The 16,441-nt window shown below is 35.1% G+C and overlaps 4 protein-coding genes across 4 annotated transcripts; 3 read left to right on the top strand and 1 right to left on the bottom strand.

Moving 5' to 3' along the window:
- Positions 1-714: 714 nt before the first annotated feature.
- Positions 715-5,166, top strand: CHD1 (chromatin-remodeling ATPase CHD1; the record flags this gene model as incomplete). The annotated part of the gene is made up of 1 exon (XM_003669463.1): positions 715-5,166. The coding sequence occupies one exon, from the start codon at positions 715-717 to the stop codon at positions 5,164-5,166; it is 4,452 nt and encodes a 1,483-aa protein (XP_003669511.1).
- Positions 5,167-5,906: 740 nt separating this feature from the next.
- Positions 5,907-7,664, top strand: PAB1 (polyadenylate-binding protein; the record flags this gene model as incomplete). Its single annotated transcript, XM_003669464.1, has 1 exon — positions 5,907-7,664. One exon carries the CDS (start codon positions 5,907-5,909, stop codon positions 7,662-7,664), a length of 1,758 nt encoding a protein of 585 aa, XP_003669512.1.
- Positions 7,665-8,566: 902 nt separating this feature from the next.
- Positions 8,567-13,354, top strand: DNF1 (aminophospholipid-translocating P4-type ATPase DNF1; the record flags this gene model as incomplete). The annotated part of the gene is made up of 1 exon (XM_003669465.1): positions 8,567-13,354. One exon carries the CDS (start codon positions 8,567-8,569, stop codon positions 13,352-13,354), a length of 4,788 nt encoding a protein of 1,595 aa, XP_003669513.1.
- A 336-nt stretch (positions 13,355-13,690) lies between these two features.
- Positions 13,691-14,920, bottom strand: HAL1 (Hal1p; the record flags this gene model as incomplete). The annotated part of the gene is made up of 1 exon (XM_003669466.1): positions 13,691-14,920. The coding sequence occupies one exon, from the start codon at positions 14,918-14,920 to the stop codon at positions 13,691-13,693; it is 1,230 nt and encodes a 409-aa protein (XP_003669514.1).
- Positions 14,921-16,441: the final 1,521 nt, after the last annotated feature.

Here is a 16,441-nt window from a genome sequence, read left to right on the forward strand (position 1 = left end):
ATTATGATTTTATGTTAGTGAAAACTGCTGTTTTCGGAAAACCAGCATTTAAAGCAGTTTATGCGTCACAAATAAAAATCAAAGTCATGATATTTCTAAATTTTTCGTTTTACATTTCTTTCTGATAATATGTTGTTAACGATAAGCAGTTTCAGCTTCCCTGGCTTATTTGAGAAAATAAAATATATGCTCTCAATAATACGATATTAGCCCTTTATTTTTTGTCATTGTTGTCATTCATAGACCACTTTTTCAAGTTTGAATGAACAGCTTTTATTAAAAGATGGCCGTTAGATAACTCTAAAACGTTTATAATGAACGTCGAAGATATGAAATGCGCTCTTTCGAGAAGATGATTTTATTTCTTACCAGGACAATTAAAATTCTTAAAATTCATGAATTATCGTCCATGAGTAATCAATTAACGACTTAGTTACTCAAATAAAGCATCATAGCTAATCAATTAATTAATGCTATATAATTGGTTACCCTCATATCATGCTGTTGCTTATATCACTTTTACGTATTTATGTATCTTTTTTCCTACAAAAACTTCCGTAAACATGCTTTTTATCATAAACCTGAAGTAAAATCATAAGCTCAAAACAATAGCCGTAAACAACAATTGGTAAAAGGCAATATAAGAATTCTAAAATAAATTCACATTCTCGTAATTCTTATTTCCTTTATTATCAAAATATCATCACTGTAATAATGGGTTCCATTAAGGACTTACCTGATGAAATTCTAGAAAATCCAGAATTATATGGATTAAGAAGGTCCCATAGGGCGTCCGCACATTATAATGCTAATGCATATTATGAAGATGATGAAGATGATGATGACGACGACGTTGTCGTTAAGAAACCTTCAAAGAGAAGTAAGAAGAAACAGAGTTCTGATGAAGATGATTTTGAAATTGACGATAATGCCGACCTAGCTGATGAGGACGACGATGATGATGACGATCAAGACGACGACGATGATGATGATGATCAAGACGATGATGATTATGGGTCTACAAAAAGGAAGAAAAGAATAACTATTAAAAAAAAAAGACAGACATCGAAAAGAAAAAAAAGAAGCTTTCCTGATGAGGAAAATAATACACCAGATTATGCAATTCCTACAAGGTTTTCTAACCGTCATAACAAGCCCATCAATTACAACGTAGATTATTCTGACGAGGATTTATTAGAATCAGAACCAGAACCAGAACCCGAAGATGATTTTGAAGATGGAATGGATGCTGATGAAAGTAATTATCAAGAATATTCCGCCACACCTCAGGTGGAAGATACACATACCATTGACATGGTAATTTCTCATAGGCTGAAGGATGATAGCGATGAATCAATAAAGAAAATTGTACCTGATTTAAATCAATGTAAACAAAATTATCAATTCCTAATCAAATGGACCGATCAGTCACATTTGCATAATACTTGGGAAACCTATGAATCATTAAGTTATCTTCGTGGCTTGAAAAAATTGGACAATTACTGTAAACAATTTATAATCCAAGATCAACAAGTTCGTCTGGATCCATATATAACTGCTGAAGATATAGAAGTCATGGATATGGAAGCTGAACGTAGAGCCGATGAATTCGAAGAATTCACAATTCCAGAAAGAATCATTGATAGTCAACGTATAAGTCTAGACGATGGAACTTCTCAATTACAATATCTTGTCAAATGGAAACGTTTAAATTATGATGAAGCTACATGGGAATCTGCAACTGACATAGTCAAATTGTCTCCTGAGCAAGTAAAACATTTTCAAAATAGAACCAACTCTAAAATCCTACCCCAACACTCAATTACTTACAGCAGTAATTCCTCTAGGCCAAAATTCGAAAAACTAACTGCTCAACCAAGTTATATTAAAGGTGGCGAATTAAGAGATTTCCAATTGACAGGTATTAATTGGATGGCTTTCCTATGGTCTAAAAATGATAACGGTATTTTAGCAGATGAAATGGGATTAGGTAAGACTGTGCAAACTGTAGCTTTTATTAGTTGGCTAATATACGCTCGTAAACAAAATGGCCCTCATTTAGTAGTCGTACCATTATCTACAATGCCTGCATGGCAAGAAACCTTCGAGAAATGGGCACCTGAATTGAATTGTATTTGTTATATGGGTAATCAAAGATCAAGAGACACTATCAGAGAGTTCGAATTTTATACCAATCCTCAAGCGAAAGGGAAGAAGAATGTTAAATTTAATGTATTAATGACTACATATGAATATATTCTTAAAGACTGCTCGGAGTTGGGAAGTATTAAATGGCAATTTCTAGCTGTTGATGAAGCACATAGATTAAAGAATGCTGAATCATCATTGTATGAATCACTAAACAGTTTTAAAGTCAATAACCGTCTTCTAATTACTGGTACACCATTACAAAATAATATTAAAGAGTTGGCCGCACTAGTGAATTTCCTAATGCCAGGTAGATTTACAATTGACCAAGAAATCGATTTTGAAAACCAAGATGAACAACAAGAAGAATATATTCGGCATTTACATTCAAGATTACAAGCGTTTATTTTACGTCGTTTGAAAAAAGATGTAGAAAAATCGCTACCATCTAAGACGGAACGTATCCTTCGTGTTGAGCTTTCTGATGTCCAAACTGGTTATTATAAGAATATTTTGACAAAGAATTATGCTGCCTTAACTGCTGGTGCGAAAGGTGGTCATTTTTCACTCTTGAACATTATGAGTGAATTGAAGAAGGCTTCTAATCATCCATATCTTTTTGATAATGCAGAAGAACGCGTGCTAGAAAAATTTGGTGACGGGAAAAAAACAAGAGAAAACATTTTAAGAGGTTTGATTATGTCTTCAGGTAAAATGGTATTACTAGATCAACTATTGACTAGGTTGAAAAAAGATGGTCACCGTGTTCTAATTTTCTCCCAGATGGTCCGTATGTTAGATATACTTGGTGATTACTTATCAATTAAAGGAATCACATTCCAGCGACTAGATGGGACAGTACCATCTGCACAAAGAAGAATTTCAATTGATCATTTTAATGCACCAGATTCTAAAGACGATGTGTTCCTACTATCTACTAGAGCAGGTGGTTTAGGTATTAATTTAATGACAGCTGATACTGTCATTATTTTTGATTCTGATTGGAATCCACAAGCTGATTTACAAGCTATGGCGAGAGCTCATCGTATCGGTCAAAAAAATCACGTCATGGTTTATAGATTAGTATCTAAAGACACAGTGGAAGAGGAGGTCTTAGAAAGAGCACGGAAAAAGATGATCCTAGAATATGCTATTATATCCCTAGGTGTTACTGATGGTAATAAATATACGAAGAAAAATGAGCCTAATCCAGCAGAATTGTCTGAAATTCTGAAGTTTGGTGCCGGAAACATGTTTGCTGCCAACGATAATCAAAAGAAATTAGAAGATTTAAATTTAGATGATGTTTTAAATCACGCAGAAGATCATGTTACAACTCCTGATTTAGGTGAATCGCATTTAGGTGGTGAGGAATTTTTAAAACAATTTGAAGTTACAGATTATAAAGCTGATGTAGACTGGGATGATATTATACCTGAAGATGAATTGAAGAAATTGAAAGACGAAGAGCAAAAAAGGAAGGACGAAGAGTACATAAAGGAACAATTAGAAATGATGAATAGAAGGGATACTGCTCTTCAAAAGATTAAGAATACGATTAGCGGTAATAATGAAGTAACTTATGATTCTGATGATGAGACAAGTACTGTTTCCAAAGCCACTAAGCGTAGATCTAGGAATGATTTGAATTCAATTGGAGAAAGTGAACTTCGAATGTTATATAAGAATGTTTTAAGACATGGTGATTTAACAAATCTTTTTGAAGAGTTGATTGCAGATGGAAGTTTGCCTGTTAAGTCGATCGAAAAGTATGGCGAAGTATACTCTAAAATGATGCAGACGGCAAAGGAAGTTTTTCTTGCTGAAGATGAAAAACGGAAGCAAATAATGAACGAACTTGAAAATGAAGCAAAACTTTACAGGGCAGACTTGAAAAGTGGTAAAATTAAAATTGAAGATCAATCTAAGGACAACCCAAATGCCAGATTAGCAACCAAGAGGAAAGAAAAGAAAACGATTGTGTTTTCATTTGGAGGGGTTAATTCTTTAAATGCAGAAGTATTCATTAGGAGGGCAGAAGATTTAAAATTTTTGAGAGATGAGATTATTAAACATTTCAAGTCTGATCCTTTAAAGTTTACCTTGACACCGAGGATACCGAAGGTTGTGCAGAATTGGAGTTGTAACTGGAATAAAGAAGACGATGAAAAATTACTTGTTGGTGTTTTCAAGTATGGGTATGGGGCATGGTCCCAAATTCGAGACGATCCATTCCTTGGACTTACAGATAAAATATTTTTAAATGAATCACAATCCAATAGAAAGCCAACGAACGAGGAACCAAATGGCGAGATAGTAAAGAAAGGTAAAGGTATTACAGGTTCGTCTAAAAAAGTACCAGGTGCCATTCATCTAAACAGAAGGACGGACTATTTGATAGCAATGATGCAAGAGCCAACTCCTGAAAATTCTCCGTCAGGAGCCATAACACCAATAGAGAAGAGCACACCAGCAACTAAGAGGAAAAGACAACCAAAACAGACGAAAACAACCAAAACAAAACCAAGTAACTCTAATACCCCCGCAGCAAAGCGTGCCAAACCTAATCCAAAGAATGTGGACAAAGTTAAGAGGATACCGAAAGATATTTCAAGTAGTCCCACACTTTCTAATAAGTCCATTTCAACTTCTGAATCAAGGACATCAAGCTTAAAGAATAGTACAGTGAATCAAACACATGAAAAAGAATATGAAAGCATGGATGAAGATGAATGCAGGCATGCCATGGCTTCCGTGCGGGTATCACTAAAGAGATTGAGACGTGGGGGTAAAGGATTAGACCGTAAAGAATGGGCACGTATCCTGAAAACAGAATTAAAGAATATAGGTGATCATATTGAGTCTCAAAAGGGAATGTCGAAAAAAACAGAATCATCGAAGTTCCGCAAACACCTTTGGTCGTACAGCACTAACTTCTGGCCTGTTGAAGTGAAAAGTACGAAATTAATGGCAATGTATGACAAAATTAATGCTACAACCAAGTCTAATTCATCATAAACATATTTTTTTTTTCTTTCTTTTATAGTTTCAAGAAAATGGTACACACTATCTGTTCCATGTTTGTATTTATTATAACTTTTTCATTCCAAAATATCCCACAATATAAAGTAAATTACAATTCCTACATCTAGATATTTCATCTATAATTACTCTATGGTTAACTACTACCAAAATGCACATATTGACCGTGAAGAGAAAATACGTGTACAAGAAATATCAAAATTAATTTAGCCGCCCAGGCAAGGTTGTTACCCGGAAGGCCGACAATTTTTAATTCCCCGAACCTAAACAACTCGTGTCTGATGATGAAATGTGCGCCATCCTGAAAATTTTTTTCGAGCTAACTCTTTTCACTGGGATGTGGAACACTCTTTCCTCTTTCCTCATCACCATAACTGCGAGTAGGTGCTATCCTATTAACTTTCAACGAAACAGCTAGTTAATATGATGCTTTTATTCATTGATGAAATGATTTACTTTTTTAATATATCTTCTGCTGTTTGTTCTTATTACTCTCATTTTCTTTTTTGAGCTTGTTTTTGTTTGTGATTTTTTGAAATTCGTTGAGCTACAAGGTAAACTTTCACACGTTTCAATCGTTCAAAGAAGCAACACAAATTTAAGCTTAAGTCAACATTTCCTAAATTTTGACTTTTTTAATAATAATATATTCTATTTTTATTAATATAACAAAAAAAACAAAAAAACTAAAAAACCATAAAAAATAAAAATCAAGAATGTCTGATGTTACTGAAAAGACAGCTGAGCAATTAGGAAACTTGAAAATTGACGATTCTCAAGAACAACAAACTGCCACGAGCACTCCATCTTCAGCCACCACTGAAAACTCTTCAGCTTCCTTGTACGTTGGTGACTTAGATCCATCAGTTTCTGAAGCTTTGTTGTATGACATTTTCTCCCCAATCGGTTCAGTTTCTTCTATCCGTGTTTGTCGTGATGCTATCACTAAGACTTCCTTAGGTTACGCTTACGTTAACTTCAACGACCATGAAGCTGGTAAGAAAGCCATTGAAAAGTTGAACTACACTCCAATCAAGGGTAGATTATGTCGTATCATGTGGTCTCAACGTGATCCAGCTTTAAGAAAGAAGGGTTCCGCCAACATCTTCATCAAAAACTTACATTCCGATATTGATAACAAGGCGTTATACGACACTTTCTCTGTCTTTGGTAACATCTTGTCCTCCAAGATTGCTACCGATGAAACTGGTAAATCTAAGGGTTTCGGTTTCGTTCATTTCGAAGACGATACTGCTGCCAAGGAAGCTATTGATGCCTTGAACGGTATGTTGTTGAACGGTCAAGAAATCTTTGTTGGTCCACATTTGAGCAGAAAGGAACGTGACTCTCAATTAGAAGAATCCAAAGCCAACTTCACCAACATTTATGTTAAGAACATTAACTTAGAAACCACTGATGAAGAATTCACTGAATTATTCTCCAAGTACGGTAAGGTTTTATCTGCTGCTTTAGAAAAGACTGAAGACGGCAAATTGAAGGGTTTTGGTTTCGTTGATTTCGAAAACCATGAAGATGCAGCCAAGGCTGTTGAAGAATTAAACGGTTCCCAATTCAAGGATCAAGAATTATTTGTTTCCCGTGCTCAAAAGAAATACGAACGTATGCAAGAATTGAAGAAACAATACGAAGCTTCCAGACTTGAAAAGATGGCTAAATACCAAGGTGTAAACTTATTCATCAAGAACTTAGATGACTCCATTGATGACGAAAAGTTAAAAGAAGAATTCGCCCCATACGGTAACATCACCTCTGTTAGAGTTATGAGAACTGAAAATGGTAAATCGAGAGGTTTCGGTTTCGTTTGTTTCTCTACTCCAGAAGAAGCTACCAAGGCTATTACCGAAAAGAACCAACAAATTGTTGCTGGTAAACCATTATATGTTGCCATTGCTCAAAGAAAGGATGTTAGACGTTCTCAATTAGCTCAACAAATCCAAGCTAGAAACCAAATGAGGTACCAACAAGCTACAGCAGCTGCAGCTGCCGCCGCTGCTGGTATCCCAGGTCAATTCATGCCACCAATGTTTTACGGTGTCATGCCACCAAGAGGTGTTCCATTCAATGGTCCAAACCCACAACAAATGAATGGTGTTCCTCCACAACAATTCAGAAACGCTCCTGTTTACGGTGGTATGCCACCACAAGGTGCTTTCCCAAGAAACGGTGCTGCTGGTAACAACCACTTTTATCAACAAAAAAGACAAGCCTTAGGTGAACAATTATATAAGAAGGTTTCCGCCAAGAATGTTGATGAAGAAGCAGCTGGTAAGATCACCGGTATGATTTTGGATTTACCACCTCAAGATGTTGTCTCTTTGCTAGAAAATGATGAATTATTCGACCAACATTTCAAAGAAGCCTCTGCTGCTTACCAATCTTTCAAGCAAGAACAACAACAACAGCAGCAACAACAACAACAACCTGCCGCTGAACAACCTGCTCCACAAGCTTAAATTTCTAGTGAAACTTAAAATTACCTTGTTTTTTCAAATTTTTGTGTTACAATAATATATATATAGTTTGTGTTCTATATGTTTTATTTTTTACTCAAGCAATTCTTTTGTATCTATCTTTTTATCTAGTTCAACTTTTTATTTCGATTCATTATCTTCATCATCTTCAATGTTCATATCTGGCCAAATTTATTGTAATTTGGCTGTTAAGTTAGTTTATTTTTTCTTACATGATATTTTGATATCAAGGTGCTATTCACATACTGGATAACCAGAAAAAATTTATATGCCAAGAAGAAGAAAAAAAGTAGAAGTGGAGCAAAATCATTCGAAAGATTGACAAATTAACTGTTAACCCTATTTCAATATAGAATAAAGCTTTAGGATACCAAGAAGCTTACTACTTAATAGTTTTGAAGCTCAGAGCTTTTCCTCACACGTGATATAAGGCCATCCTAGCACCACATACTGTAGGTAAGTCCGCTCTACTCCCGTGACATATACATGTGCTAGTTAAGATCTGAAAAAATAGAGCAAAACTTAAAATAACACATAGGCATCCAATGATAAAATCATGAGCATCGCTATTGACAAGATCGGTTGTTTTACTATATTGATAAGAGTACAGATCAGTGAATTACACTTTACCGAATTTGGGTAACTTCATAACTAATTACTATAAAATAAACGTTAGATTTCAATCCATAAAGTCTGTCATATTTTTAGTAAGTAGAACGGGCCGCCCAGCATTCATAGAGCAGATCCCAAAAACCACTTCTGCTAGACCTTTTATTTGAAGAGAATTATTGATTGCTTTAGGTTTATTTGCTCTTACGTTGTAACTGTGATAAAAGAATACAAACGAATCTCATTTTACTCTAAGGAGGACAAAGTAATTATTGATGTCTGGATCTAAAGACAATAATACTAATCCCTTTCTGGATGAGGCCCAAGATACATCACCATTTGAATTTGAAGACATAAATTTTGATGATTCCAATGGAGTACCATCTTCTAGCCATGCCAATACTCAGCGTCTCAATGATACGACACATCAAACTACTTTTGATAATAGCTCAATAGAAAAGAAAGATTTTTCCTTTCAAGAAGAGACAGAAAATGATGTACATTCTTTCGAACCCACTCCAAGAATAGGTGCTTCATCTACTGGCGGCTTCGATGATATCGGATTGGAAAATGATGAGCTTGATACCTCAAATCCGCATAAGACAAATACTATAATGAAAAGGCTGCGTATGGGTACCCAAAGAAATAAGATGGGTAAGCCATCTGTGGGAAGAGCGAAGACTTTAAAATGGGCAACTAAAAATTTTGTGAATCCATTTGAAGATGCAAATAGAGAAGATACTTTTGATGATGGTGGATTGATGAACCGTGCCAGTGAATTAAGAACTATTTATTATAATATGCAGTTACCTAAAGAAATGTTAGATGAAGAAGGAAAACCAATTATGGAATACCCGAGAAACAAGATTAGAACAACAAAATATACTCCCTTAACATTCTTACCTAAAAATATCATGTTCCAATTTCAAAATTTTGCCAATGTTTATTTCTTGATATTAATTATTTTAGGTGCGTTCCAAATATTTGGTGTCACGAATCCAGGTTTAGCTGCAGTTCCATTAATCGTTATTGTCATCATTACTGCAATTAAAGATGGTATAGAGGACTCTAGAAGAACTATTTTGGATATGGAGGTTAATAATACCAAGACCCATATTTTAGAAGGAATTGACAACCCAAATGTCTCAGCTGATAATGTCTCTATGTGGAGAAAATTCAAAAAAGCTAATTCTAGACTATTGATGAGATTCATTAAGTATTGTCAAAGTCATTTTACCGAAGAAGGAAGAGAGAAGAGAAGACAACAGAAAAGAAATCGCATGCGTACCCAAAGAGCATCATTCGACGGTGATATGAATATGCCTCGTGGCTCATTGGACTCAATTGGGAGTTTCAGAGTCTCAGGTGATTATGGTAGACCGTCTTTAGATTATGATGCCGTGGGTCAGTCCATTTCTAGATCAGATAATGTTAATATTATGGATAGAGCAATGCCTCCAAGACCTGACTGTAAATTCTCAAAAGATTATTGGAAAAATATTAAAGTTGGTGATGTTGTTCGTATCCATAATAACGATGAAATTCCTGCAGATATCGTTCTTTTGTCGACTTCTGATTCTGATGGTGCTTGTTATCTAGAAACAAAGAATTTAGATGGTGAATCGAATTTGAAAGTCCGTCAATCCTTAAAATGTAGTCATACTATAAGAAGTTCTAGAGATGTTACCAGAACAAGATTTTGGTTAGAAAGTGAAGGGCCACATGCAAATCTTTATTCTTATCAAGGTAATTTGAAATGGGTCGACTCTAAAGATGGGGATTTGAAAAATGAACCTGTAACGATTAATAATATGTTACTTCGTGGTTGTACATTAAGAAATACCAAATGGGCAATGGGTTTAGTTGTTTTCACTGGTGATGATACTAAGATCATGTTGAATTCTGGTGCAACTCCAACTAAAAAATCAAGAATTTCAAGAGAATTAAATCTTTCTGTCTCCTTAAATTTCTTATTACTATTTATTGTTTGTTTTGTTTCCGGTATTATTAATGGTGTTAATTATGATAAACATCCAAGATCAAGAGATTTCTTTGAATTTGGTACGGTAGCTGGTTCAGCAGCAACAAATGGGTTTGTCTCCTTCTGGGTCGCTGTTATTCTTTATCAATCATTGGTCCCTATTTCGTTATATATTTCTGTTGAAATCATAAAGACTGCTCAAGCTGCTTTTATCTATGGTGATGTTTTACTTTATAATGCTAAGTTAGATTACCCATGTACGCCGAAATCATGGAATATCTCAGATGATTTAGGACAAATCGAATATATATTTTCAGATAAGACAGGTACTTTAACTCAAAATGTAATGGAATTCAAGAAATGTACAATCAACGGTATTTCCTACGGTCGTGCATACACGGAAGCACTTGCTGGTTTGAGGAAAAGACAAGGTATTGATGTTGAAGCTGAAGGTCGTCGTGAAAGAGAAGAAATTGCCAAAGATAGAGATATTATGATTAATGACCTAAGAAGATTATCTCATAATTCACAATTTTATCCTGATGATATTACGTTTGTTTCCAAAGAGTTTGTTCGTGATCTTCAAGGCGCAAGTGGTGAAATGCAACAGAAATGTTGTGAGCATTTCATGTTAGCCTTGGCGTTATGTCATTCCGTCCTTGTAGAACCAAATAAGCATGACTCTAAAAAACTAGACTTGAAAGCCCAATCCCCAGATGAAGCTGCGTTAGTTGGTACCGCTAGGGATGTTGGTTTCAGTTTTGTGGGTAAGACTAAAGAAGGTTTGATTATTGAACTTCAAGGTTCTCAAAAAGAATTCCAGATCTTAAATATCTTAGAGTTTAATTCTACTAGAAAGAGAATGAGTTGTATTGTTAAGATTCCAGGAACTAACCCTGGTGACGAACCAAGAGCGTTATTAATCTGTAAGGGTGCTGATTCGATTATATATTCCAGATTGAGTACTAGAAGTGGTGCCAACAATGAAACCATGTTAGAAAAGACTGCATTACATTTGGAACAATATGCCACTGAAGGGTTGAGAACATTATGTCTTGCTCAAAGAGAACTAACCTGGTCCGAATACGTCGAATGGAATGCTAAATATGACATTGCAGCAGCAGCTTTAACAAATAGAGAAGAACAATTGGAAAACGTATCCGATGAAATTGAACGCAATTTGACATTAATTGGCGGTACAGCTATTGAAGATCGTCTACAAGATGGTGTTCCAGATTCTATCTCATTATTAGGTCAAGCTGGTATAAAATTATGGGTCTTGACTGGTGATAAAGTCGAAACTGCAATCAATATTGGGTTTTCTTGTAATCTGTTGAATAATGATATGGAACTGCTGGTGGTGAAAACTACTGGTGACGATGTTAAAGAGTTTGGTAATGATCCTGCTCAAATTGCAGAGTCATTAATTTCGAAATATTTACATGAGAAATTTGGATTAATGGGGTCCGAAATGGAATTGGCCGCTGCGAAGAAGGATCATGGTCACCCAAAGGGTGACTTCGCTGTCATTATTGATGGTGAAGCTTTGAAATTGGCGCTTGATGGGGAAGAGATTAGAAGAAAGTTTTTGCTTTTATGTAAAAACTGTAAGGCTGTTTTATGTTGTAGAGTTTCACCTTCACAAAAGGCTGCTGTTGTGAAATTGGTCAAGGTGTCATTGGATGTTATGACTCTAGCTATCGGTGATGGTTCTAATGATGTTGCTATGATTCAATCGGCAGATGTCGGTATTGGTATTGCAGGTGAAGAAGGTCGTCAAGCTGTTATGTGTTCTGATTATGCTATTGGTCAATTTAGATATTTAACGAGATTGGTGTTGGTTCATGGTAGATGGTCTTACAAAAGATTATCTGAGATGATTCCTGCATTTTTCTACAAGAATGTCATTTTCACATTAGCGTTATTCTGGTATGGTATTTACAATGATTTTGATGGTTCCTATCTATACGAATATACTTTCATGATGTTCTATAATTTGGCCTTTACTTCATTACCCGTTATTTTCATGGGTATAATGGATCAAGATACTAATGATACAATTTCTTTAGTTATGCCCCAGTTATATCGTCGTGGTATTTTAAGATTAGATTGGAATCAAACCAAATTTTTATGGTATATGTTAGATGGTCTTTATCAATCATGTATTTGTTTCTTCTTTCCGTATGCAATGTACCATAGGACTATGATTATTACGCATAATGGGTTAGGTCTAGATCATCGTTTCTATGTTGGTGTTATGGTGGCAACACTTGCAGTTTTATCATGTAATCTTTACATTTTATTACATCAATATAGGTGGGATTGGTTTAGTGGATTGTTTATCGCATTATCATGCTTAGTTTTATTCTTCTGGACAGGTGTTTGGTCAAGTGTGGTACACAGTAAGGAATTATTTAAAGCAGCTTCACGTATTTACAGTACGCCATCATTTTGGGCAGTCTTATTTGTCGGTATAGTTTATTGTTTATTACCAAGATTTACACTAGATTGTTTCCAAAAATTCTTCTATCCAACTGATGTTGAAATTGTTAGAGAAATGTGGGAACGTGGTGATTTTGACCACTATCCTAAAGGTTACGATCCAACTGATCCAAATAGGCCTAAAGTCACTAAAGCTGGTAAATTTGGAGAGCGTGTCGTTGATGGTATCCAGTTATCGCAGAATTTCGGTGAAACTAATCTCTCTCATGATTCTATTGCCACTGAAGAAATTCCAATGACATTAATGAATCCAGCTAATGTAAATAACACTAACAATGATAACCACGAATGGGCATCATCTCCAAGAGAAACTCAAGATTTACTGTTTTCTCCAAGGTTACAAGAACAACAGCAAGCGACCTTTGGTTCTAATCAACCATCCAGCACGCAAAACAAATCTAGCCTTTCGAATGTGAGAGGAAGAACTTCGCTAGATCGTACAAGAGAAGATATGTTAGCGAATAATGAACTAGATAATCGATATTCCGTGGATAAAGCAAGGATTTCATTAGACCTTCCTGGGGTAACGCATGCATCCTCATTAGTTCAAGGACGAACTTCAACCACTCGAGATATATAGGAGGAAATGATACTTTTAGGCTTTAAGCTTACTTATCTTTATTTCAATCCTTTATGGCTATTCTCGATTTTTATGTAACTAATACGAAAATATTCTACAACTAGATATATATCATATTTATTTTAAAAAACGTTAAAACGTTCTATTCAAAAAAACCGGATTTTTTTCATTCAAAATGCATGTAGTTATGTATCATCCATGTTCAACTTCTTCAAACCGAAGATGAAAGGAATGTTCGAGGTTAAAGAATATATTAGAGGTTGCTTTTTCATAACTATGTCGTAGTCTAAGTTAAGGTTGTAGTATATAGGGTAAACTACGATATACTATGCATGGTTATACACATTTTGAATTTCTTCTTTTCAACATTGAACTTTGAACCATTTTCAATTGGAAATCTGTCTTAGGCATAGCACCATGGCTACTGTTATTGCTATTGTTAGTATTGCTGTAACCGGGCATAGCCAATGGACTAGTTGATGTTGTCGTTGCTAGATTTTCTTTGTTAAGCAAATCCAAACCTTTGCTTGAGAATATTGAACAGTCATGTGGTATGGGAGTTTTCCTTATACGTTTACTAGAGTCATGAAAGACTTGAATCAAAGGAGTCTGTATAAGAATATGATGTTGTTTTTGTTCGTATGCATGATGTGGAGTTAATTGAACATGTTGTAAAATTGGAGATAAACGAGTTGACATATTTTTTGGAACAGATTTTATTATAGGAGATTTTTGTTTATTTTGAGTTACGTTTAAATTGGAAGTGTTTTCTGATGGTTCAACTTCTGATTCTGTGTCTGATTCTGACTCTGATGCTGAATCACCATCTGTTTCTGATTCAGATTCTGAATCATATGACGTATAGCTCGAGTCGTCACTTTCGGCAGTAATACTGTCGTATGCAGACTTTCGAAGCTTCTCGATGCATTTAGGCATAGGGGTACGGATTATTGGTTTTGATACATTTTTGAATGTTGCAGACGAGGAAGATGGTTTAGTAATGCCGTTGGTACTTACACTGCTACCATTATTATTATGAGAATGTGACACGTGTAACATTGGCGTTCTGGGGAAGCATTTATTATTACGGTTTCCGGTACCTTTTGGTTCTAGGAACTGTGGTTTGACAGTAAATGGAATGTTAGTTTTAGAATAATTTAAAATTGGTTCAGGATCATCTTTTTTAGTTTCCTGTTGCATTTCACTTTTTCCCTTATTATCAGCGATTTCTTGTATACTCTCGACCTCTTCCTCTTCTGAACAATAACTGAAATAATCAGCTCCTTCTTGGACACGATCATTGGGTGCGAAAACCTGGCACCAGCCTCCATTGCTTAATGGGAAAGAATCGATAAGACCAGAACCAGGTGTTTCGTTTTGTGTACCATGGGATAATATTTTTATAATTAATGGTTTATCAGATTCAACCGCAGATGCGTTATACACTTTAATATCATTATTATTATTGCAAAGTATGCTAGTAATAGTATAACCTTTCTTCTTTAGTTCGTTACCAGCATCAGTATTCTCCCTATTACATTCTGAGGACTTGATGTCTATAAACATTTTTGGGTGGTACTTAATTCTCTTTCTTATTCTAAATGTCTATTTCTGTATTATTATAGATGGTAGGTGTTTCTTGCATATGATATGTCGTTCTCAGATAGCTAGAAATAAAATTATATAGCACGAGTAACAGATGGAAAATAAATCGAGTAGCAATGAGCTGAAAAGTTTAGACTATATTAATAGTTTTCATTTGATATAGCGGAGGGGATAACAATGTAGTAATTTACCAAGCAGGGCATTTGATTTATTCAACTAATTACCTATCCCAACTTAAAGTTTGAGGGACAACTTAATGAATGGAGGTGGTAGTCCAAAAACGAAATCATGAAATAAACTTCTATTCCAAGAAGAGCACCGTACGGAAATCAAACCAGAATGTCCCACCTGGGTACTACGTAAATGTTTCAATATTGTAAAATTGATGTTTATGTACTTAGATTGTTGTTAAATATAGAATATATCCTCCTTTGTGCAGGTCTTTCTGAGAAACACGATTACGTATTCAGAAATTTCAGGGAGAAAAGAAACGAGGGACTCAGAAGGGAAATTTCTATTGGGCACAGAGCTCGACGTAGGAAGTTCAAAAAATATATTCGTCATTTTCCTTGAGATTAAATTACCCTTTGGGAAATACGGGTAAAAAATAGGGTTTTTATGCCTTTTCACCTTGCCCTACAACATAAATTTTGTAGGTGTGAAACAGTATGAAACACCCTTAATCGGTGGTTGATTTCTCGAAACAATTCAGACTTTACTTCAGCCCTTAAAAAAGTATTTTACCCTACTGGTAATGGAAAAAAATACTTTCATCACCCTTTTAACCAGCAGACGCCTGGAAAGAACACCAAAGTACTTCCATCCGTTCCAGCGGAAAATGGTCACAAATTATTTCTTACTTACAAACGTGGAACTGACGGGGAGTGTCTGGGTATTTCACTGTTTTTTATCATTAAATAAGAAGCCAAGAACAAAGAAACAACTTCAACATATTTCTAATATTGTTCTAGTAAACAATATATAACCATGCCAGCAATAAATTGAGTACTTCTTGAAGTACACCAAAGTAGAGCTTAACTTATCATCATTATCCTACCTGGTTCCATCTCAATGAGTTTCGTATCTAAATAATCAACGTGTCTACTTAGGTCACTTTCTGAATCCTCAACTCCCCAGGATTATCAACACCATCTTAAAAGTTAGCTAGCATTTGACATCTGAATTTTTCGTTGATGGATACTTGTTATAAAGTTTATTGGTTAGAAAAGTGTTGGTTATAAAAAAAAAAAAAGCCAAAATAACCTGGCCGTAAACGTTGATGAATACCTTGCTAACCACAAAATACACTGCAATTAAATAGCAATCCTTCTTTTAGTGAGATAATTCGAGTTTAGATCCCTTAGCCAGGTCATAACCAGTAATAAATTCAAAAGCGAAGTATAGTAAAAAATATAAGACGGCCAACATTAAAGTGTGTAAGGCATACATTAATGGTTATACCTCTCGGTAACCCTTCAAATA

Source organism: Naumovozyma dairenensis, chromosome 3, assembly GCF_000227115.2.
Source record: "Naumovozyma dairenensis CBS 421 chromosome 3, complete genome".
In the NCBI taxonomy this organism is placed as follows: Eukaryota; Fungi; Ascomycota; class Saccharomycetes; order Saccharomycetales; family Saccharomycetaceae; genus Naumovozyma; species Naumovozyma dairenensis.